Source organism: Ramularia collo-cygni (genome assembly GCF_900074925.1).
Source record: "Ramularia collo-cygni strain URUG2 genome assembly, contig: RCC_scaffold04, whole genome shotgun sequence".
In the NCBI taxonomy this organism is placed as follows: domain Eukaryota; kingdom Fungi; phylum Ascomycota; class Dothideomycetes; order Mycosphaerellales; family Mycosphaerellaceae; genus Ramularia; species Ramularia collo-cygni.
The window spans coordinates 265,226-286,314 of NW_019716258.1; the positions used below are offsets into that span (position 1 = coordinate 265,226).

Consider the following 21,089-nt stretch of genomic DNA (forward strand, 5'->3'; position numbering starts at 1 on the left):
CGTTCCGCGACGACTCAACAAGGAATGAGGATGTTGTTTGCAAGTGATGCGAGTAGCTCATATGTGGAAAGAAGTTCACCATCAAAGCCACTGCACGCTGCTTTCACATGCGAAAGTGTGGTCACGATGGCAGCTGGCCGCCCATACCTTAGCCTATATTGTCTTGCAGTCGACAGTCTGCTTGACTATTTGAACATTCGCAACTCTTACTCGATTGTACACTTCTTCCAAATATGTGAGATATCGAGCACCCAACAACCTTTCTGCGGCAACGGAAGCATCCGCGTAAGCACTAGGCATTGATGATAGCAAGCACTTTCACATGCCACCGACCAAAGTGAAGGCAATGTGAAACATGCTCTCTCCCAAAAGTTGATAAGCTTCAACCCTGAAACGCTTCCTAGTGCCACCCAATCCAAACATTCGATCACGCGGAAGAGCAACCAACCACACGTCACGACGGCACCACCATTCCTTCTTCTTTTCCCGCGCCCAAAACAACCAGACGATAAGTTGCCAACACATTTTCGATTGCGACAATCTAAACTTCATCACCAGCATCACGTGGGCTGAACAAAGCCATCAATCACCACGACACAAGCGGAACCCCGCTCACAATAAGCGCCTCCGATCCCTCTCGACCTTGCGAGCTCTCCTGATCTTCCCCAACAATCCCTTCGCCGCAATGGCATTGAACCCGCACAAGAAGAACAAGGTGGACATTAGTGTATGTATTCATGGCATAGCGTTCCATTCTCAAGCTCCAATCGCTGACCACCGAGGCACAATCCAGCAACTGACAGAAGAAGAAGCCAACCTCTTCCGCCGCTACGGAAAACTGCCCGACAAAAAAGACCTCTTGACCAAGAAACTCTCCGAGCGCAAATACTTTGATTCCGGCGACTATGCGCTTTCCAAAGCCGGCAAAGCGGATACCAGTGCGCTGGGAGGGGGACTGGGAAGTCAACATCCCACGCCGGAGAATATCCCACATTTGAGCCAGCAGGTTTCCAATGGTGGGTCGGGAGGCACGGGGACTACAGCGCCTGAGGGTAGTAGGGGGAGCTTCTCCGAGGGGAGTCGGGGAAGTGTCGTGGCTGGGTTGGGACAGGGAACGCCGGGCGGCATTCCTTCGGGAAGTCCGGTGAAGGAGGGCAGTGTGCTGCAGAGGGAGATGGGTGTTGATGATGAGGAAGCGGGGAAGAATGGCCCATGAGGTGGGTGGAATGGATAAGGCAGGAAGATGGAGGTCTTGGGAAGATGAAAACGCGCATTGGAGGATTGAGAAGCGAAACGAATGGCGGTGACTGCTGCCAGGTCGAGTCCAAGAAACAACAACAACAACAACAACACAAAAAATGTCTTTGTTCGTCTGTGGTTGTACGCACGAATTCACAACACAAACACAACACTTTTACATGCGAATCTACCACCGAAACGGCCGCGAAAAAGGAACGAGATGGACGGTCAGGCTGGCGTTGGCGCGGCGGGAGGAACAGTGATTGACGTCTCTTCTTTACATGATGAGTATGAGTATGGGTACTTTCACCTTGGAATTTGCGGACAGGGCGCAAGAATCGAAGCAATATCTAGCTATGTCATATAGCTCCAAAAACATGCCAAAAGATCTCAGGAACATTTGCATGCCATTTCATGATGTCCTATCTTGTGGGTGTATCCAATTCCGCTGACTCGATTTCTTTTGTACATTAACCCAGTTCCTTCAAGCAGCACCCTTCTTAGCCAATAGGTTCAATGCACTTCCCGCAAGAATGAACCCTCTCTGATCGGGACTCAAAGTGTGCTTCAAAGCTATCCTCTCCTCCTTGCCATCCTTCTTCACAACCAGCGAAATCTCTCCCTCCCCACTATCCAACACCTGCCTCAAACCCACAACATCCACCTCATCCCCACCCTGCACCTTGGCGTAATCCGCCTCATCGGCAAACGTCAAGGGAACGACACCCTGCTTCTTCAAATTCGTCTCGTGAATTCTCGCAAAAGACTTTGTGATGATGACTCTTCCTCCGAGATATCTCGGCTGCAACGCAGCGTGTTCTCGAGCCGATCCTTCGCCGTAGTTGTGTTCCGCGACGACGATCCAATCCTGACCCTTTTCCTTCCATCGCTTTGCGAGCTCGGGGRTGGTGTGTGCTGAGCCATCGAGGTCACGGACGGAATTCACTTCGTTAGTGTCTGCGGAGAGGGCGCCGATGAGCGTGTTTTCGGAGATGTTGGGGAGGTGGCCTTTGTATTTCAACCAGGGACCTGCGGCGGAAATGGTGTCTGTTGTGCATTGTCCCTTGACTTTGACGAGGACACGGAGAGATTTGAGATCCGAGGATGGGAAAGGTGGGAAGGGGTCGAGGAGGGCTAGTCTTGAGGATGTGGGGGAGACGGCGACTGGGACCTCTGGGTTTGGGATTGGAGGGGTTGGTCGGAAGAGTGCGTTTCCTGCTGCGAAGCCCTCGGAGGGGAGATCGATCCCGGTGGGTGGTTCGAATTTGAATAACTCGCCGGAGGGGGTCTTCAAGCTGTCTGTCATTGGGTTGAAGGAGGTGGTGCCGGCGTATGACATTGCTGTGACGAGTTCCGGGGAGGCGAGGAAGTTCATTGTTTTGGCGTTGCCGTCGTTGCGGCCGGGAAAGTTGCGGTTGTATGAGGTGAAGATGGCATTGTTCTCGCCCTTCTTCACGCCGTCCGTCCGACTCCACTGCCCGATGCAAGGTCCGCAAGCGTTGGCAAGCACCACGCCTCCAGCATCCTCAAATGTGGACAGGGTTTGATCACGATCCAGTGTAGCACGAATCTGTTCGCTGCCCGGGGTGATGAAAAAGTCCGCGACAGGTGCCAGTCCAGCTGCCGTTGCCTGCTTCACGAGCGACTCACATCGGGTCATGTCGGCGTACGAGGAGTTGGTGCAGGATCCGATGAGGCCTGCCCCGAAAGTCTCGGGCCATTGGTTTGCCTTGACCGTTTCTTTGAAGGCGGAAAGGGGAGTACTGAGATCGGGAGTGAATGGTCCGTTGATGTGTGGCTCAAGCTCCGAGAGATTAATCTCAACAACGTCGTCATATTGACAGTCTGGGTCGGCGGCGAGCAGATTTCGTGCAGGGGCGAGAGAGGCAATCGCCGAGGCTTCCTCTGCGATGGAAGAACGGTGGGTGGAGTGCAAATAAGGTGCATGAGAGGTGGGTGTGTATGGGAAGAGGGAGGTCGTTGCACCAATCTCAGCGCCCTACAACCTTTGTCAGTTTGTGCGTTGAATGGAAAAAGTAGGAATCAGAACGAACCATGTTGCAAATGGTTGCCATGCCCGTACAGCTCAGACTTTCCACGCCAGGGCCAAAGTACTCGGTCACAAAGCCCGTTCCACCCCTGACCGTCAACTTGCCCGCCAGGGCAAGAATGACATCCTTGGGTGTCGCCCATCCGCTCAGCTTGCCCGTCAACCTCACACCTCTTACCTTTGGTGCCTTCAACTCCCATGGGGCGTCAACCAAAGCATCCACCGCATCTGCTCCACCAACTCCAATAGCGATACATGCTAGCCCACCAGCGTTTGGTGTGTGGGAGTCGGTGCCGAGCATCATCAATCCTGGGGCAGCATAGTTCTCCAGAACGGTCTGATGGATGATACCAGCTCCAGGGGGCCAAAACTCAATTCCATATCTCTTTCCTGCACTCTCTAGGAAATCGTAAACTTCCTTGTTTCCCTTGATGCTGTTCGGTAAGTCCACATCGGCACCCTTTTCTCCTACCACCATGTGATCGCAATGGATCGATGCAGGTACTGCAGTTGATGACATGCCACATGACATGAACTGTAGCAGTGCCATCTGGGCCGAAGCATCTTGCATTGCGACCCGATCTGGTGAGAGCTTGAGGGTCGCATTGCCGCGGATATCGGAGCCATTCGATGTATTTTGGAGGAGGGATTCTTCGGGATTGCCGAGATGGGAGAACAAGATTTTCTCGGCAAGTGAGAAAGGGCGAGAGGGAAGGATTTGTCGAACGAAAGCCAGGCGTTTGAGGAGTTTGGCGTAGGGTGGTGTTCGCGATTGGACCGAGCTTGCCGCTGCGCCAGAGGAGGAGGAGGAAGCAGTGGCGAGGCTTCGAGCGTGGAGTTGTTGGCGGAGTGGAGATGGTAGGGAGAACAGGGCAGCGTGCCCACTTCTCTTGGCAGCGAGCATCGTTCCTGCCTTTTTGATGGGGAAAAGAGGGTGAAGCGAATGACTCTGGGAATAATAAAAGTAGGAAGGTGCTTCAATGCCTCGATTCACTGCAGCCAATCATACCCCACGTATTGCTTCCCCAATATTGACTTTCACAGGGATGATCCCCGGTATCGGCCGTGACTTTCAAAAAAGTTCCATCGTCACCAATGAGTATCTGCCCCTCCAAAGACAGACAGCATCTCACCACCCGAACAAACATGGCGACCTCAACAAAGTCACACACTTATATCGTCGAGCACCTCGACACCGAACTCGAAGACTGGCAAAGTCTGGAATACACAACCATCTCCGCAGAATCCACCGCAACTTCCAACAAATTCCTCCTTTCAGGCCTCGATGCCTCTCTTCTCTCCCCATCAACACCTTCAGGAGCTTTGAATTCCAAGATCCCCGACTCCAGCAAAACAACGACCAGCGTAGAAAAGCTCTATCCTGACCCGGAAGCTCGGAAACGAGTCTGTCTTCTCGACCCCAAAGGTGCAAAAGACTTGTCTCCGGAAGATGGGGATGAGTTTGACGCTTTTCTGTTTGGTGGGATTCTCGGCGATGATCCTCCACGGGATCGTACGGCGGATTTGAGAAAGTTGGGTTTTCCGGGAAGAAGATTAGGGCCCGAGCAGATGACTACGGATACTGCGGTGAGGACGACGAGGATGGTGGTGCAGCAGGGAATCCTCCTGGGAGATATCGACTATGTGGATCGCCCGGATATTGAGATTCGGGATGATGAGGGTAAGGTGGTCAAGGGCGAGACTATTGAGATGCCTTTCAAGTACGTGCGGGATGAGAAGACGGGGAAGGCTATTATGCCCGAGGGCATGTTGGACTTGCTGGGAAGGGATGCGGATAAGGGAATCTTGGATTTACTGTGAGGGGTGAAAAGCTGAAGACAAGGGCTAGAAGGTCGGTCTAGACTGCTTGTGTATCGACCGCAGAAAGGTGCCTTGGAGGCACATGTGAGAGAGATGGCGACTGAGATCTGAGTTGGAAAGCTTGTGTGCAGGCAACTCGCACTCGCGGAGCTGTAGGGAATATGAACCAGCTCCATGATGGCGTGGGGCACAACGACTGATGGAAACCCGCCCAAGAGAGTGCTGGGAGACTAGTCCTAGGATACCCGCCGTGATATGGCGAAATTCTAAAAATCTAGGGGTAGAAGTATCGCCTGACATGTATTCCCGAGGTCGGCGACAACAACTCGAAAGACACTCTTTTACACCTATATCCTGCTACATAGATCAGTCGATATTGATTCCAATAACCGGACTTTCGCCCGTCTTGTTACTGTACAATTCGGATAGGTTCCGGGTTTGGCGATTATACCTCAACGACCACATTGAGCTCAACGACCACCGTTAGAAACTACTTCTAACAACGGGATTAAAATCCTCGCAGTATATAAGATTGAACCATACGTTGACTAGGAGGTTGACTGCATTGTTGTCGAATCCTCGGCAGTAGCTCACACTGCTGGGATTCCCAGGGGCGGGCTTGGCGGCTCACGGGCACAATAACGAGTACTAACTAGATCCTCGTGGTAAACAATTAACAGGATAGAAGTTGGATTACATAGAGAGAAAGCAATTTGTGTAGTTGATTTCTCGGGGGAAGTGAGGCGTCTACTTCTTAGCTAGGCGTTTCTTACACATGTAGAATAGCCTAGTATACCAAGCTAGACTACAGACCAGTCCTAGAATGATCTATAGACCACTTCCGTCGTTTCGCCTTACCGTTTAGCATAGTCAGACATGTGTCGACAACCTGCTAGGGCTTAAGGAGGTGTATCGCTGACGTCCAGGTCGATCTTATCCCCTAGCTATCATCGAGCTGTAAAGAGCTAGACATACTTCCTTACTTCGATGCTGAACCTCCCATTCACATCATACAATAGAGAGTTCTTGGACAGTAGTATGCTATCCGATTCGTATGTTTAGTATTCCACAATCATAACGCCCATTCGTGGGGATCTCGAAAATGCAACAAACATCAATCTCCTTGACTCAAAATCTCATCAAATTGTCCACGATGCCTCGGGCTCAGTGAAATATCCACCCAAGCGGCGAACGAGAGTCATATCCCTCCCCATAACCGTGATGCGGCCTGCGTGTATCGCAGCGAGGTTGGCACCTATTTCAAAATTAGCATCATACATAGTAGTAAGAATTATAGCAGGGTCTTACTCTCGAACAACAAAGCCAAGAAAGCATCGGTCCGGGCCAGTAACACCTCCAGCGCACGTGCACTGATCCTCGTGCCAGGCGTTATATCCTGGACAATCTCGCTAACAAGGCGGTCAAAAGGAGCCTTGGGGAGAAGTAGTCCGTTGTTCTTCCGAGCGACCGCTGTATCCGAGTCAGCGAACTGCCAACCACATTTGCCAACCACAAATCACTTACCTCTTCCAGAATCGTACTTGTGCCTCTCGTCCCTTCTGGACCTGAAGGTGTTTTCCTTCACGACAAGTGTGTTTCCCGATTTCGTCGTAACCACTCTTCTCCGTGGATGCTTACCACCTATTGTCAACTTTGCAGTCCTAGATGCTGCCGATCTTGAAGTCTGTCCCTTCGGAGCCTTATCCCTCCTTCCATTCTTCATGTTTTCAACCTGTCTCCTCGCAGGCTGAGGCTCAGGCGACATGGCGGTATCCTTGCTACTCGGGCTATCAGTATTACTGCTTCCTCCTCCAACTGAGTCCGCATACTGTGAGGCTTGAATGGGTAGAGCTTTCTCATTCGCAATGGCACGATCAGGAAACTGTACCGCCGTTAGCCTCATGCGCCTTGAATTGTTACAAATGTGGAAGTCTACCAACCTCGTGTAGACCCGTTCGACGGTTCCTCCGTTTACGAGCTCTTGGTGGTGATCGCATTGTGTCGACCGCCTCGTCCTGTGTCATATCTTCTCCTTGGTCTGCGTTTGAACCCTGGTCCGATAAAGTGGCGCTTGGGATTGGTAGCTTTGTGTTGCTGGAGCCGGATCCCAGCGTGGTGGCATCACCATCACCATCAATGTCAACCTCAGCGTCAGCATCAGGTGATGGAAGAGGAGTGTCGTCTCTCCGTTCGGATCGATCTGAACCATCAAGCAAAGCTTGTACGGCTGCAACATCCRTTCTTGGTGGTGGCAGAGAAATGCCGCATGTCATCTCCATGGATTGCTCGTCGTAAGCACAGCCCTGCCTCGACATGAAGTCCCTCGCCTCCTCCAACTCCCACCAAGAGAGAAGTTCGTCTCCATCAGGAGGTTGCTCTTGGTAGTGAATCGACCTACGGATGTCGGACCAAATAGTTTGTTGTGGTGTTTGGCAGCGCACCCAAGCAAGCTGCCCGATGAGAAGKCGAGAAGCGGTTGTTGAATGACCGCTACCCGTAACCAGAATCGCAGCAGCCAGCATGCAGTCCCGAATCAGCTCGGGTAGCCTATGGTATGGGTTGCCGCTAGGGTTGATGAACCACTCGACGATTGACCTCCCGTAAACTTCGCTTGTCGTTAGAGGGCCCGGAATGAATTGATCWAGAAAATCAGTGAGTAACGAGTGGGCAACATTRTACTCATCTTCGGTACAATCCTCGACATTGTCGCTGAAATCACTTATAGTTGTCAGTTCGGTGGAACTTTCGGGAATGAATGCCTCGCCGGGCGGAACTTGATGCGGCTCTGCCATGGGAATGATGGTGTCGGGGAGGGACCTCTTTGTAAAAGCTTGAAGTTGGGAAGTGATGATAATGGTCGATCACCGCCGCTGGGGCTTGTGGGTTCTTGAGTGAGGCGCTATCGAGGGGTTGATATGTGGRGCGTTTGCGTTTGGTAAGCCCACGCTGTCCACTGGGAATATCAGGAAGAGGAGAAGGTCGTGGTGTTGTTGTGATGAGTGATGATTGTGAAATCGGAGAGTGAGCATATGAGGGGGATGAAGGGATGAAGAAGAGTATGTTCGGGACGAGAATGAGGCAACGGGCGAAGTGAAGTGAGGATGCTGCCGCCAGAAGCAATATCCGCATTTCGCATGTAAATGACTCTACTTAGCTCGCCGGATTTGACCTCACCTTCACGCTTTTGAGAAAATTTCGGAAAGTTCGGCCTACGTAGGACTCTGTAGGTTGCCGACTTGTATGACGGACTTGTTGCCAATGTGATTGAGGTTGCCAATAGAAGCTGAGAAGTGAAGTAGGTGTTTGAGGGGGATCAGTCTACTTCCTTCTCAGACCTTGGACTGCCGCCCGGTCGCTTATTAATCGGAGTTCGGCTTCCTTGGCTTGCTCTGAAGTAGAAAGCCCTCCGCATAAGATATACGAAGGGGAGGTACCCCCCAGCAGGTAGGGTAGTCACGTCACCAAGGGTAGGAATACATGTAAGGAAGGAATGAATACAAGAGCGTCTGAGAAGGAGGCAGGGATCAGTGAGATAAGTATGGACCACAGCGTAGCTTGCATTCCAATGGATTCAGACGAAGATATCTYAATACTAGAGCTATGATGAAAGCAAATGAATAGATAGAACGTGATTCATTTCTCAAATTCCACCTGTGACGTCCTGTACCAATATGCGCATGTTTGTTGATTGTCAAAAGCTTGGCTGTCACATGCTAATACTTCGACATGGATGATGACGCAGGCGGTTTCACCGAACAACCGCCGAGCTCCACACTCATGTTTACACTTCAGCCACGACCACCTCACCACTTCTCAACACCAACTCCAGCTTCTCACCTATCTCCTACTCAGATCCTTGAACGCGCTAGTCAAGTTCCTTGGCTTGTCCAAGGAGAGGCATCCTGCCTGCCCTACGAACGAAAATAGGCAGGCGCAAGTCTCGGAAGGCGCGCATGAGAAGGAGGTAGCTTCTCACCATTGAGGCGTCACTTCCACATCACACTCGAATCCGCAACACACCACGTCGMACCATGTCGACCAATTGCACATCCTCGGGAATGCTGCCAGAAATACAAAACAGAAGCTCCAGCAACCTCACTCAGCCAGAAGACACATCTACGATGTCGACACCCAATGCCGCGACCACTCACATTACCGAAGCTCCTTCCAGCGGCACAAACGACACGACCCACATCACAAATCCGTCGCCATCGAAGAGCACGGAATCGCCACCACTGAGCTCGGACGCAACTCCCAGCGCTACTTCTCGAGTACTACAGACCACCGAGCTCCTCGAGGCGATTCTCTTGAACTTGCCCATGCAGCAAATTCTACTCAGCCAGCGCACCTGCAAGACATTCCAGGACACAGTCCGCGGATCGCTCAGTCTCCAGCGCAAAATACACTTCGCTCCGGTGAAAGATGAGGGCCAACAGCCGGTCGTCAATCCCTTTCTGGATTATTATCGATCAAAGGATCCGATATCCCGAAGAGGCTGGCAGGGCGACCGTTTGTAGCGTTGCGGAAAGAGGCGAGGGAACCGCCCCTCCTGCACCATCAAGTGCGATGGAAGACTCTACGAGCTCTACCCTGTGATACAGTCCAGACCGACTGGCTCAAGGACGAGAATTCACGAGTTGATTCCTCCTGAGACGCCTACTGGACTGGTGATTGATGTATTCAACAGCTCTATCCGGAACATGTATCTGACTCAGCCACCGACTGAGGTACAAGTCCGTTTCTGGAGTACACGTATTGGTCACAAGCCAATCGGTGGCGAGGATCTCTCGATCTTTGAGAAGTTTCTGGCGTTTGGAACGACCGGAGAGGTCTTTCAGGAAGTGTGCCGCATCACATCCCGCGCGGAAACTGACAGATTACTTACCGGAGAGGAGGTAGTCAGCTGAAGATTCGAAGCTCGAGGGATGGTCACTCAGTCCGGCAGTGTCGCATATTCCAGAACTTTGCTGAACATCAAGGAGGCCAAACACTTTCTTACATTCGACTCCAATATGCGGCGCGGGAATCGTGATCACGGGGGAGGTCTGGAATATTGCGATTCATCAAAGACTTTCTAAATGGGCGAAGACGCAAGATGATGTTGTGTGGCCTTCGAATACCAAGGAGGAGGAGACAAGTGATGAATAAGGTCCAACGGCAAAATGAAGTCCCATCATCACACCACATCACATCACATCACATCACATCGCGGGGAAAACTGGCTTGACTTGGCGTGGAGCATACCTGGAGGTACTTTTGAGAGTAGTACAGCAGTAGCAATGAGTTACTCTTACAAAGCATGAAGCTCAGCCATACCATTCCATTCCATACAATTGCAATAGAGCACAGCAAAGAAATCATACTTCCCATCGCAAATCGAAAACTATCATCAGCTTAGTGACCTTCCTTGCCGTATAGAGCTCGACAAACATGGGGTAAGCTAAAGCTAAGCCCCTATTAATCTCACAGCGAAATAGGGAAAATTTACCTACCTATCCTGCTATTCTCTCCGACCGCGGCATCTTTCCTAGTTATGTAATAGTATGAATGAAACTTCCCCAYAAACAATGATCACACAAAAGAAAATAAGAAACCAACCCTCGGACCGTTGGCCGAGAGTCTCGATCGACAACAAAGCGGTACGGCCCCGCAAATCAGATTGAATCTTATCGTTTTTCTAACCGCAAAACAGACTTTTCACCATCTGCGGGAAACACAACAGCACAATCAATTAACTCTCGGCACAGACCGACCGATGGTGGCCGTTATGTTAATATTAAATGCAAGGCAAGGCAAGGCGAGGCAACAACTTCCCTTACGGGCAACGCCTTACGTCGCACGCTGCAAGAACAAGTTTTAATCTTAATCGTTCTTTGGACTAGCTGGATTTTGACGATGGGATGTTGTTTGTTCGTTTGGTTCTATGAGAAGAGGGGGTGGTGAAATGAGAAAGTCAACCGTTGTGGATATATTTCATCCATCCGTTGCTTCATTTCTTCATACCGAGGCATCTGTGATATTACACCAAGACTCATCGACGACGGGTTGGTTGGGATAGATATATAGACAGATGGGATGAATCGATAGAGATCTCCAGAAACCTCCCATTTCCAATCCCCTCCATTCATTAATTCCCCCCACCGCAAAGATGCATCTCCTCCAAGCAACCCTCCTCTTCGCGGCCACCGCTCTAGCAGCAACACCCACAGACCTCCCCTCAGCCTTCGCCTCCATCGAAGCAGACACCAACGCCCTCAACACCGCAACCCTCTCCTTCTCAGGCGACATCTGCCCCATCATCTCCCTGAACAACAACCTCCTCGCCGACATCCAATCCGGCCTCTCCCTCGCACAATCCAGCTCGGAACTAACAACCGATCAAATCATCGCTATTGTCGGCCCGACGCAATCCCTCGCCACAGCAGTGCAGACGGCGATTAACAGTACCATTTCCCAATACGATGCGTTTGTATCCGCGGGGTATGCGAGGGTGGTGTTGCAGGGGTTGAAGCAGCAGCAGAAGTTGTCGGTGCAGTTCTCCGATGCCGTGGTGGGGGATTTGCCTGAGGTGTTTAGGGATGTTGGGAAGATGAATTCGGCGCCGATTGTGGATGCTTTGGCGAGGGGAGTTGCTGTTTTTGAGAATGCGCCGGGAAGTGAGGAGGTTCCTGGTTGTGATGGGTCGTCGGCGACGTCTTCTTCTGAGATCATGGCGACGATAACTTCTGCTGAGATGGGTTCCTCCTCAACGGAGCCAGCTGCACAGCCATCTACTTACGAGACCATGACCGCTGCTCCTTACCCCGTAAGTCTCACCCTGCATTCTCTTGGAAGGAAGGAGTGTGATGATCTAACATGAAGGATTGTTCAGGACGAATCTTCCACTCCATCTCAAAGCGAGAAACCTCAGCCACCGGTCTACGAGTCTGCTGCACCCGTCTATGAATCCGCGACCACGTCCGCTCCATCCCAGACTGCTATTCCCAACGCCTCGTACGCGGGAGAGAGCATGAGCATGGTACGCATCATCCCCTCAATCTCTCATGAAATTCACATGAGATGTGATGAGATAAGACTAACCAGATTATCACTCAGGGATCATACGCTCCAGCGCAAGCATCGGGAAGTTATGCCGCTCCTCCGGGATACGCACCCCAAGAGCCTTCAGCCACATACYCGGCTCCGACGCAGTACTACACTGGTGGTGTGAATGGAAGGGGAGTTGTGGGAGGCGGAGCTTTGGCCATGGCTGTTGTTGCTGCTATCTTGTAGGGAGAGGAAAGGTGTGTAGTTGGCTTGTACTACTAGGAGGATGGGAGATTGTAGATAATGTAGTGTGGAGTCGAGATGATATAATTCCTCCTCCTTCTTTCATTCTTTCTTTCTTGCCTTCTTTCTCCAGTCTTTGGATGTGCCGGTGAGATTGCCGACTGGCCATTCAAAAGGATGCGGATTGGGATGATGTTTCTTCCATGTTGGACCACGGTGGTTGTGGGGGATGATGACGTGGATGTTGGAGAATTAGAGTGAAGATCCACAGCGTCATGTGATTGTGGAGGGTGGCCAACAAGTGCCGGGCGAGATCGGAGGGAGGGGTCGATCTCAGTGATTGATGTCTTGGGTTTGCTCATCAATCTATGGATTTCCTTCCATTTCTCAGCACACACGACCAACTTGGATTGTATTCTCAGACCCATTCTCCACCACCACCACATCACCATCATGGCGCCGGCAGTGGTAATTGACAACACGCCCGATTTCTCCATGGATTTCGACCCTCCCTCCCACTCCGCCCCCTCCTCCTCATCCACAACCACCCCGCGCACCCTCCTCCTCGCCCCACCCTCCGTCGCCTCGCACCCGGAATCGCTATCGCGGGTTGCCGAAGCATACGATCGGGCAGCGACCGACATACAAATGCTGGATCGTCTCTCCCTCGGCCTCGTCTCTCTCCCCCCATCCACCTACGATGTCGTCCTCGTCCTGTCCGATGTCTCCCCCGAGGATGCCGCTTCACGAACATCTCTCACGCGCGATATCATGGAGCGCATCACGACGTCTCTCAAGCCTGGCGGGAAATTGAAGTCGCAGTCGGGAGCGGCGTTGCAAGCGGCGGAACAGACCGAGGCCATTTTGGCGGGATTGGTGCAGGATGATGGGGAGGGCATGGTGAAGCCTGCGGATGTGGCCAATCAGACGGTGCAGTTGAGTTTTGGGAGGAGGAAGAAGAAGACGGGCAAGCGGAAGAGTGTCGATATTTCAACGCATGGGGAGGAGAATAGGAATGGCAATGGAAGTGGGAATGGAAATGGAAATGAAAATGCAGCACCGATGGGAGTGGGATTTGTGGAGAATGTTGATGATGTGGTGAATGTGGACGAGGATGACTTTGATTTCCCCACCGATGAACAGTTGCAACACGCCGAGCGCATTGATCCGGACACTCTGTTGACGGAGGAGGATCGATTGAAGCCGTTGAACATTCGTGAGTTGTCTCCATCATGCTATCTATCTATCCCTCCAAACTAACAACAATATTCCAGCCGAGGCGTGCAAACCCAACACCAAACGTCGACGAGCGTGTAAAGACTGCTCGTGTGGTCTGGCCCAGCGACTCGAGGCGGAAGATCGGGCCACGCGAGCCGCTGCAGATGCCAATCTGGCCAAATTGAAGCTCGATGTGGAGACGTCGACGGCCAAAGCCAGCCCTTCTGCCGCCATGTTGCAAGCAGATGATTTGGCCGAAGTCGACTTTACCGTGCAGGGGAAAGTGGGGTCGTGTGGGAATTGTGCCTTGGGAGATGCCTTTCGATGTGATGGATGTCCTTATATCGGTCTGCCCGCTTTCAAACCCGGCGAGCAGGTCCGCTTGATGAACAATGATGTGCAGCTTTGAGGATAGATGACGACATGATGAGAATGCATATGATGGAGTTGGAAGGTTCTCATATCTTGCATGCTAATGGAGTCTTGGTCTTGGGTCTTGGTCTTGGTCTTGCTCCCTTTTCACAATACCGTCCCGCTGGGTACATCTTTCCTGTACATAGTCCCCACAAACAAGCCTCAATCCAGAATCCGCCATACTCCAAGTCAATCTCTCTCACCAATCCAATCCAATCCAATCCAATCCAATCCAATCCAACCCCTCATCCACCCAACTCCTCATCCCCATACCCCAACTCCCTCTTAACCTCCTCAACCACCTCCCTCTCAGCCTCCTCCAATTCCCTCTCGGCCTCCTCCAATTCCCTCTCATCCCACAACAAACTCCCCACCGCACCCTTCCCCTCTCCTCCAACCTCCCAACGCCCCCTCCCCGTCTCCCCTCTCAAAAACTTCCCCCAAGCCCCCTCCATCAACCCCCAAAATTCCCGTCCCTCCATGCTCGAAAGATTAACATCCACTCCGCTGGAAACTTCTCCTGGGGGGGAATTTGGGAGGTTATTGTAGAATTCAACATCTGGTGGTGAGGGGGATGTTGAATTTGAGGTGGATTTTGATGGGAGGAGTTCGGGGTAAGTGGCGTAGAGATCACGAGTTTGGATCCAGTGGGTTGGTTCTTTGGACGGGGGGATTAGAGCGTGTAAGGGGTCGATTCCATAGGGGAAAGTGGAGCCTTTGAGGATTTTCTTCTCGAGAGGGGAGGGGGAGTTGGTGGGTTTGCCGCGGAGTTTGGTTACGCGGTTGGGGGAGGGGGTGGTGGAGAGTCTGGGAGAGTTTGGAGTTAGGTTGTGGGCGGTTGTTGAGGGCGGTTGTTGGGGGAGCTTACGGGGTTCTCTTCTTGCGGGAGTGCTTCTTCTCCTTCTTCTCCTTTCTCTCCTTCTTCTCCTTCTTCTGGTCTTGGATGTTGGACATGATGATGTGTGAATGTTTGTGTGTGAGTGTGTGGTTGTTGTTGTTCGTAAGAAGGAAAGCAGATGGATACTCCATCTCGAAGGAATACAAGTACGTGAATACAAGAAAATAAAACTAAAATGTTACTATTGTAAAGTTTCATGTAGAAAATATCCGTCATTGTCCAGAAAATTCGTCATTCCGTCCGGTCGCTCGGTGCCGTGGGGTGTTTTTGAAGTGAATGAGAATGGAAATCCCCCTTTTCCCATCAACGCGAGAGATCACTCCCAGAAACCCACCCAATCTCGATAACCTCTCCATCCACCCCTCCTCCACAAATTTCTTCCCTGCCTTCTATAAACCAATCATCCTGATCCCCAACTCCAACTCCAACTCCAACTCCAACTCCAACTCCAATTTCCTGATCCTCCTCTGCTCTCAATAACCCCCTCCTCCTCCTAGCTCTATATCCATCCACCTCCCCCTTTAACTCCCGAATCTCTGCCACTAATTCCACAATACACTTCTCAAACATGCCATCCTCGTTATTTTTCGCCGCGGAGATGATTTCGCCGTAGGCGTTTTCGGGAATGTGCGATATTATTCCCGGAGTGGCTTGGCATGATGATCTGGTCTGTAACATACATCTCAGCATTTTTTTTTTTTTTTTTTTTTTTTTGAATTGATGATGATGCTTGTAGGATGGAAGGTATAGAGAAAATGATACCCATTCACCCTTTAAAGTTACGTACAAGTATCGTAGTCTGCGCACGACTCTTCAATAAGGTCAATTCCGTTTGAAGGCGCGAAAAAGTCTCCAATCCAAAATGTAGCAAATCTTCTAATTCGGACGTGGTGAAGTTTTGGATGATGATGTAGGGCAATGGGAATAGGGTCGTCGTCGTCATGTGGTTGTTCGCGGATGAGAAGGTGTATGGGAAAGAACTGGTCATCCAGGCGCGGAGAGAGGTGAGATTTGTTGGTGGTGGGTGGTGTTGTTTGCTCATGATGTGCGTGTGTGTATCTTTCTTCTTCTTTTCGTGGAAAGTTAGGTTGGTTGTCTATGCTATGATGTGATGCGCGTGGGCTTTTTCTATCTATCATTTTCTAGAGGGGAGTGGATTGGGAGCTAGCCCAGTCCCCTGAGCGGTGGAGATGTATGAGTGAGATGTTGTTGAGTTTAGTGTGAGATTATGTCTGATGTGTGGATTTCATCTTTCAGCCTGTCTGTCTGCGAGTGGCTTCCATCTTTTTCGTAGAAATCTTCTCGACCACCTACGAATGATGTGGAATACCAGACTTGGAAGACGTAGGGACTGCTCCCTTCCGATACCACGTTCCAACACCACCATACCCAATAATGGAGTATACGGTGCACTGTCATCGGATGCAAGACATGTCTTCCACCAATCTACGACATTGACTTCCGTGAAGTGGCTTATGCAGTGCAGTGCATCTGGTGAAATGACATCTGACCATGCTTGCGTGTTCAAAGCTGCTTCGATGTCTTGGCCAGTTCAAAGACAAGGCATGTGCTATAGGAAATGGCTTCTTGGCATGTCGTCTCATCGTGAGTAATTGAATGCCACCGACAAGGGTGCCTTATCGAGAGGCATCTCATAGGATGGATAAGGTAATGTTGATACGTTGTCACATGTATATTGTTGATACGTYGTCATGTGGATGATGTTGATATAGTGTCATATGTCCCGTCGTTTCTGCATTTCATCACCGGTACGGTCCGGGCCGTCCGCTCCGAGGCCGATGCGAACATGGGGTACAGTAACGTTGCATCAATCCCTGAACATTCCAACCACGACATCCAACGATGAACATTACATCGTCCTGGGAGACGCTTTTAACAGCATGGGAGACGTAAGTTATGAAAATGCTGAAGAAATGACAAACTCTAACAAAAAATCACAGCATCCGACCCTGGCTCCCCATAGCACTCCCCGTGCTTCTCCCCAAATTCATCCAATACTACAAATACTACCGCAACAGACCGGCTTCCAAAATCCAACCCCTCAACACCAACACCTCCTACGCCCTATGCATCCTCTTTATCACCGCACTCATCTCCCTCATCTCCACCCTCCCCCTCTTCGCCCCGGAAAACATCTTTCTCAAAACCGACAGTTTCCCCCTCACCCCCSCCACCATCCTCCTCACCCGCATCAAGAAATTCAATGAACCCACCCAAACCCAAGAAACCCTCTGCCAAATCCTCCAAGTAGGCGGAAAATCCGCATCGCAAATCTACGCGCAATACGGTCCCAAAGTCCTCCTCGACAACCCCCTCTCCCATGCAGATGACATGCATGCTTCCCGCTGGTTCCTCCTCTACGCAGCACCCTCTATTCTCACCCCACACTTATATCATCTCCTGGCCCTCGGAATCGCAACATCACCCTTCATCTCCGGCAAAGAAGGCGCGCGCTGGCGCACAATGTCCATCCTCCTGGCAGCATCCCTGATCCCCCTCGAAATCTACCTCATCCAATCTTACAATCTCTCCTCCAGCATGCGCGGCGCCCAAGCCAAAAATATCCCTTACATTCACTGGCAACTCCGCATCTGGCGCGGCGTGGCAATGGCGATTGTAGACGCCCTTCTAGCCTGGATGATCTGGTTGCAAGCGACGGGAAGAGCATTCGTGACGCCCGAAGCACCGATTGAGAAGGTCGTCGCGCATGTCAAACGTCTGGAACAGAATTTCAAGCAGGCGCATGCGTTGGGGATTGTGAAGAATGGGGTCATGAGAGATGGGGAGTTGAGGAGGAAAATGGATGATTTTTGGGTCAAGGAGCAAGAGGCCATGAATGATGTCTTGCAGGATCCGCAGGTGGCGCAGGTGCGGAGGGATGTCGCGGCCAAGAGGGATATGCGAGCCGTGGCGAGAGATGCCGCGCAGTATGTGGATGAACTTGTCATGACCATGGTGCAAGCGAGCGCTGCTACGTAGTGTTGTTAGTACGTGGGAGAATGACCTTCACAGAAAACAATCATAATGGTTGATGTGATGGTACAGAGTTGTGATTTCTTCGTTTCCAGACTTCTATCATCATTCTACAAGTGCAGGGATGGCTACACATTTCATTGGTACAAACGAATGATTCCTCTTGAACATCTTCTCAATCATCCTCTTCCTCATCACTTCTCTCCCTTCATCCGTGAGGGACTTGCAGACGCACCAATCGTCCTCGCCTGCGCAGCGAGCATACTGTTCCGCCGAATGATGACACCATGCTGATCAATCTCATCTGCCTCCTCCACATCAATCTCCATGTTGTCAGAGCAGTGGTTCGCCGTCGGAGGCAATGCTTGCGGCAGAGCCTGTGGGGTACCTTCTTCATCCTCGGATGCTGAACCATGGTCATCATCCTCGTGATCACTGACCAGACCAGGGTTGCCATCAACCGTATGCGGGCTGAGGGAAGCCGAGCTGATGTCTTGAGGAGAGGAGAGATAATCATTGTGCATGTCACGTGGTGGTGCAAGTGGTGACGGTCGCGGACGGTCTTTGAGGTTTTGTTGACCCTTCCACCCTGCAGGACCTGGCAAGCCTTGCTGCTGTGCATGTCCAGACGGCATCCTAGCGCCGTTGAAAGACGCCACGGGCGAGCCAGCTTCGGAGATGCCGGGCGACTGAGCCTCATCTTCAATGCTGAGCTCGACCTTTTGCTTGGCAAGAGTAGTGGCGTGCTCCAAATCACCACCCAGCTGATGCTTGGCAAAGTGCTGGGATAGACGTGGGACTGCAGCAGAAGGCTTGAATGGCTCTACAGTGAATGCATTCGGTGCGGTAGATTTGACCTTTTTGGCGGGAATGGCTGGAGTTCTGTTCACTGKTCGAGGTGTAGAGGCAGGCATCCCAGCGGTGGTGTTGAATTGATGTACAAGATTGGATGCCCGCACAGTGCTTGCATTCGATAGGGATTGCCTAGTCGAAGGAGGCTTCGGCATGGGGGTAGATTGAGTCTCGAGAGGAAGATTCGCCACTTCAGTCTGGTCAAGAAGCTGTCCACAATCCACAGCTGCTTGGTCGTGAGACTTGTAATCGACCTTGTGTGCTATGCGGCAGTGGTTGAGGAAGCCTTGGATGCTAGAGAAGTTTCCACGATGGCAGTTCTTGCAGATGAGCTTCACAAGCTGTCCATCAGTCGACCTGCGTAGCACCAATGGTGAAGACTTGTCCTTGGTTGATGCGCTACCATAATTCGGAATGCTATTAACCGAATCCACCCGCTGATGCGAGCTTTGAGTTGCTTTGCTAGAAGGCTTTCGTGGTGCGTGACTTTGAGTACGAGTGTGGCGAGCAGGTTCTCTGCCGGAGACGGGTGCTTGCAAGGATACAGAGTCAAATTGAGGGTCAGGAAGCAGCCACTGCTTGTAGTGTCGWGAGTAAGGCCCCTCAAGCACACCGTATGGAGCCGGGTGAGATGGTCGAGAGAAGCCTGGCTGAGGAGCAATTGCAGGGCCCGTACCTTCGGTAACCGCGGTGGAAAGTCCAGTGGCACCAGGGTATGGACGCAGTTCACATCTTCGCAGCTGTTCAAGAGACATTTGACATTTTGCAAGCTCCTGCTCAATGAGGCGGAGCTCATTATGCTTCATTAGAATCTGCATATTGAACTCATTCTCGATGATTTGCTGGGCAGGGGTCAGACCGCCTGACAACACCTCGCTCTCGTGTGCGTGCTGCTGTTCGAGAGATTGCTGTGCTTTGACATCTGGCCGGAACTGTGGTGGAACTGGAGCCTTGATGGTAGGAGCATCTGTAGAGAGCTTCTCAGGCAGCTTCTCGGGCAGCTTCTCAGGCATCTCAGACAGCTTGTCATGCGTGGGTTGGGCAAAATGTGGGACCATTTGAGGTGCAAGTTCCACATTCGTTCGAATCTTCTTCACCTGATGCTCGACACTCTCCGACCGCTTTCGCTTAGGATTGGTCATGGCTGTCAGATCGAAGAAGTTGCTTGGCCGGATTTTGTCGAAATTGAGCTGCTCGGTGCTCCATGGTAGTGGAAACACGCTCTGCATAGTCTATTCTGGTGGTGATGGGCTTCGAGGAAGCCTGATGTTGTTGCGCTATTCTTCCCGCTCCATCCAGCGCAAAGTTATAATTTTTGTTTGTCGATGCGACAATGGTCCGCACTGTCGCATTCAGCTGTCACGGACGGCAAGAATGTTACAGGTGGTCGGTGTGGTGGTATTGTGGTTGGTGCTGCGACGCTCCAGATACCAGGTGGCGGTGGTGGAGGTGGAAGGGTCGAAAGACGGTTGGGTGTTTCCGAGAGAAGGCTGTGGAATGCCGGAGATAAGGCCGTGGGAGTTGGCGGTCGCGGCCGTGAGGGAGAAGTTGGGTATTACAAGCGCAAGATACTATTAACACAACACAGAAGGTCCCCAGGGTCCTGAACAGAAACAAAGAAGTAAAAGCGCGGGAAAAGGGACGGAGGTGCAACGGGCGAGGGTCGTTGACGTTGGATACCAAAGAAAGGAAGAAAGGCGACGGAGCAGGCAGCCAGAGGTATGCGCAAACGCTAACCGGCCGCGCCTTCCCCCTGATTGGTCGATATGCATACGGCTTCTAGCTTCCGCGATTCCGATCGCTCTGCCGGCTTGAGTCCGCTTGACGTTTCCAGCGTGCCAGCTCCCCGGCCCCTGGCTAAGGCTGGATGATGATGACTTGGATGTGATGGGTAGAGAGCGTGTGGAGAATGGCGTGGAAGATTCCGGKACCGCGCTCCCCAGCAATGGCTAGATTATTTCGTCGCTGGATGGATGTGACAGTATGGATGGGTAGGTAGGGTAGGGTGGTCAGTGGATTGCCTTTTGGGGGGCGCACACGCTTTGTTTGTTTCAGAAGATGAGCAAACATTGCGTGGCATCATGTAAGGGATACATGACAGCCTTTTGGGCGGGCGCGCCTCATCTTCGGGTTGCTGGCGTGATTCATCGATGCACACCATGCCTTAGCGTCTTTTGACTCGTCGCAAATCATGGCATGTGAAATCGGAAAAGCAATCGCGCAGTCTGGGGATGGCCTTCCAGTGGCGGCGTGGAACCATGTGCGGATTGCGCGCTATCAGCAGCCCGTATCTTGCTGATTCTTGCAGATTGTTCGTTGAGATCTTGCGATCGA

General features: G+C 51.7%; 12 protein-coding genes; 7 read left to right on the top strand and 5 right to left on the bottom strand.

Moving 5' to 3' along the window:
- Nucleotides 1-685: 685 nt before the first annotated feature.
- On the top strand, nt 686-1,216 carry RCC_03244 (related to cAMP-regulated phosphoprotein family protein Igo1, putative; the record flags this gene model as incomplete). XM_023768535.1 has 2 exons in its annotated part: nt 686-727; nt 794-1,216. 2 exons carry the CDS (start codon nt 686-688, stop codon nt 1,214-1,216), a joined length of 465 nt encoding a protein of 154 aa, XP_023624303.1.
- Nucleotides 1,217-1,723: 507 nt separating this feature from the next.
- On the bottom strand, nt 1,724-4,193 carry RCC_03245 (related to aconitate hydratase precursor; the record flags this gene model as incomplete). XM_023768536.1 has 2 exons in its annotated part: nt 1,724-3,238; nt 3,294-4,193. The coding sequence occupies 2 exons, from the start codon at nt 4,191-4,193 to the stop codon at nt 1,724-1,726; spliced, it is 2,415 nt and encodes an 804-aa protein (XP_023624304.1).
- Nucleotides 4,194-4,435: 242 nt separating this feature from the next.
- Nucleotides 4,436-5,110, top strand: RCC_03246 (related to DUF431 domain protein; the record flags this gene model as incomplete). The annotated part of the gene is made up of 1 exon (XM_023768537.1): nt 4,436-5,110. One exon carries the CDS (start codon nt 4,436-4,438, stop codon nt 5,108-5,110), a length of 675 nt encoding a protein of 224 aa, XP_023624305.1.
- A 1,139-nt stretch (nt 5,111-6,249) lies between these two features.
- Nucleotides 6,250-7,902, bottom strand: RCC_03247 (uncharacterized protein; the record flags this gene model as incomplete). XM_023768538.1 has 5 exons in its annotated part: nt 6,250-6,365; nt 6,419-6,580; nt 6,635-6,888; nt 6,940-6,992; nt 7,051-7,902. The coding sequence occupies 5 exons, from the start codon at nt 7,900-7,902 to the stop codon at nt 6,250-6,252; spliced, it is 1,437 nt and encodes a 478-aa protein (XP_023624306.1).
- A 1,329-nt stretch (nt 7,903-9,231) lies between these two features.
- Nucleotides 9,232-9,627, top strand: RCC_03248 (uncharacterized protein; the record flags this gene model as incomplete). The annotated part of the gene is made up of 1 exon (XM_023768539.1): nt 9,232-9,627. The coding sequence occupies one exon, from the start codon at nt 9,232-9,234 to the stop codon at nt 9,625-9,627; it is 396 nt and encodes a 131-aa protein (XP_023624307.1).
- Nucleotides 9,628-10,677: 1,050 nt separating this feature from the next.
- On the top strand, nt 10,678-10,970 carry RCC_03249 (uncharacterized protein; the record flags this gene model as incomplete). XM_023768540.1 has 2 exons in its annotated part: nt 10,678-10,749; nt 10,803-10,970. The coding sequence occupies 2 exons, from the start codon at nt 10,678-10,680 to the stop codon at nt 10,968-10,970; spliced, it is 240 nt and encodes a 79-aa protein (XP_023624308.1).
- Nucleotides 10,971-11,258: 288 nt separating this feature from the next.
- Nucleotides 11,259-12,382, top strand: RCC_03250 (uncharacterized protein; the record flags this gene model as incomplete). XM_023768541.1 has 3 exons in its annotated part: nt 11,259-11,915; nt 11,982-12,128; nt 12,206-12,382. The coding sequence occupies 3 exons, from the start codon at nt 11,259-11,261 to the stop codon at nt 12,380-12,382; spliced, it is 981 nt and encodes a 326-aa protein (XP_023624309.1).
- Nucleotides 12,383-12,832: 450 nt separating this feature from the next.
- RCC_03251 (related to Fe-S cluster assembly protein dre2) lies at nt 12,833-14,006 on the top strand (the record flags this gene model as incomplete). XM_023768542.1 has 2 exons in its annotated part: nt 12,833-13,595; nt 13,654-14,006. The coding sequence occupies 2 exons, from the start codon at nt 12,833-12,835 to the stop codon at nt 14,004-14,006; spliced, it is 1,116 nt and encodes a 371-aa protein (XP_023624310.1).
- A 250-nt stretch (nt 14,007-14,256) lies between these two features.
- On the bottom strand, nt 14,257-14,965 carry RCC_03252 (uncharacterized protein; the record flags this gene model as incomplete). XM_023768543.1 has 2 exons in its annotated part: nt 14,257-14,818; nt 14,880-14,965. The coding sequence occupies 2 exons, from the start codon at nt 14,963-14,965 to the stop codon at nt 14,257-14,259; spliced, it is 648 nt and encodes a 215-aa protein (XP_023624311.1).
- Nucleotides 14,966-15,212: 247 nt separating this feature from the next.
- RCC_03253 (uncharacterized protein) lies at nt 15,213-15,951 on the bottom strand (the record flags this gene model as incomplete). XM_023768544.1 has 2 exons in its annotated part: nt 15,213-15,578; nt 15,697-15,951. 2 exons carry the CDS (start codon nt 15,949-15,951, stop codon nt 15,213-15,215), a joined length of 621 nt encoding a protein of 206 aa, XP_023624312.1.
- Nucleotides 15,952-16,772: 821 nt separating this feature from the next.
- Nucleotides 16,773-17,909, top strand: RCC_03254 (uncharacterized protein; the record flags this gene model as incomplete). XM_023768545.1 has 2 exons in its annotated part: nt 16,773-16,819; nt 16,871-17,909. The coding sequence occupies 2 exons, from the start codon at nt 16,773-16,775 to the stop codon at nt 17,907-17,909; spliced, it is 1,086 nt and encodes a 361-aa protein (XP_023624313.1).
- A 188-nt stretch (nt 17,910-18,097) lies between these two features.
- Nucleotides 18,098-19,897, bottom strand: RCC_03255 (uncharacterized protein; the record flags this gene model as incomplete). Its single annotated transcript, XM_023768546.1, has 1 exon — nt 18,098-19,897. One exon carries the CDS (start codon nt 19,895-19,897, stop codon nt 18,098-18,100), a length of 1,800 nt encoding a protein of 599 aa, XP_023624314.1.
- Between the last annotated feature and the right edge of the window lie 1,192 nt (nt 19,898-21,089).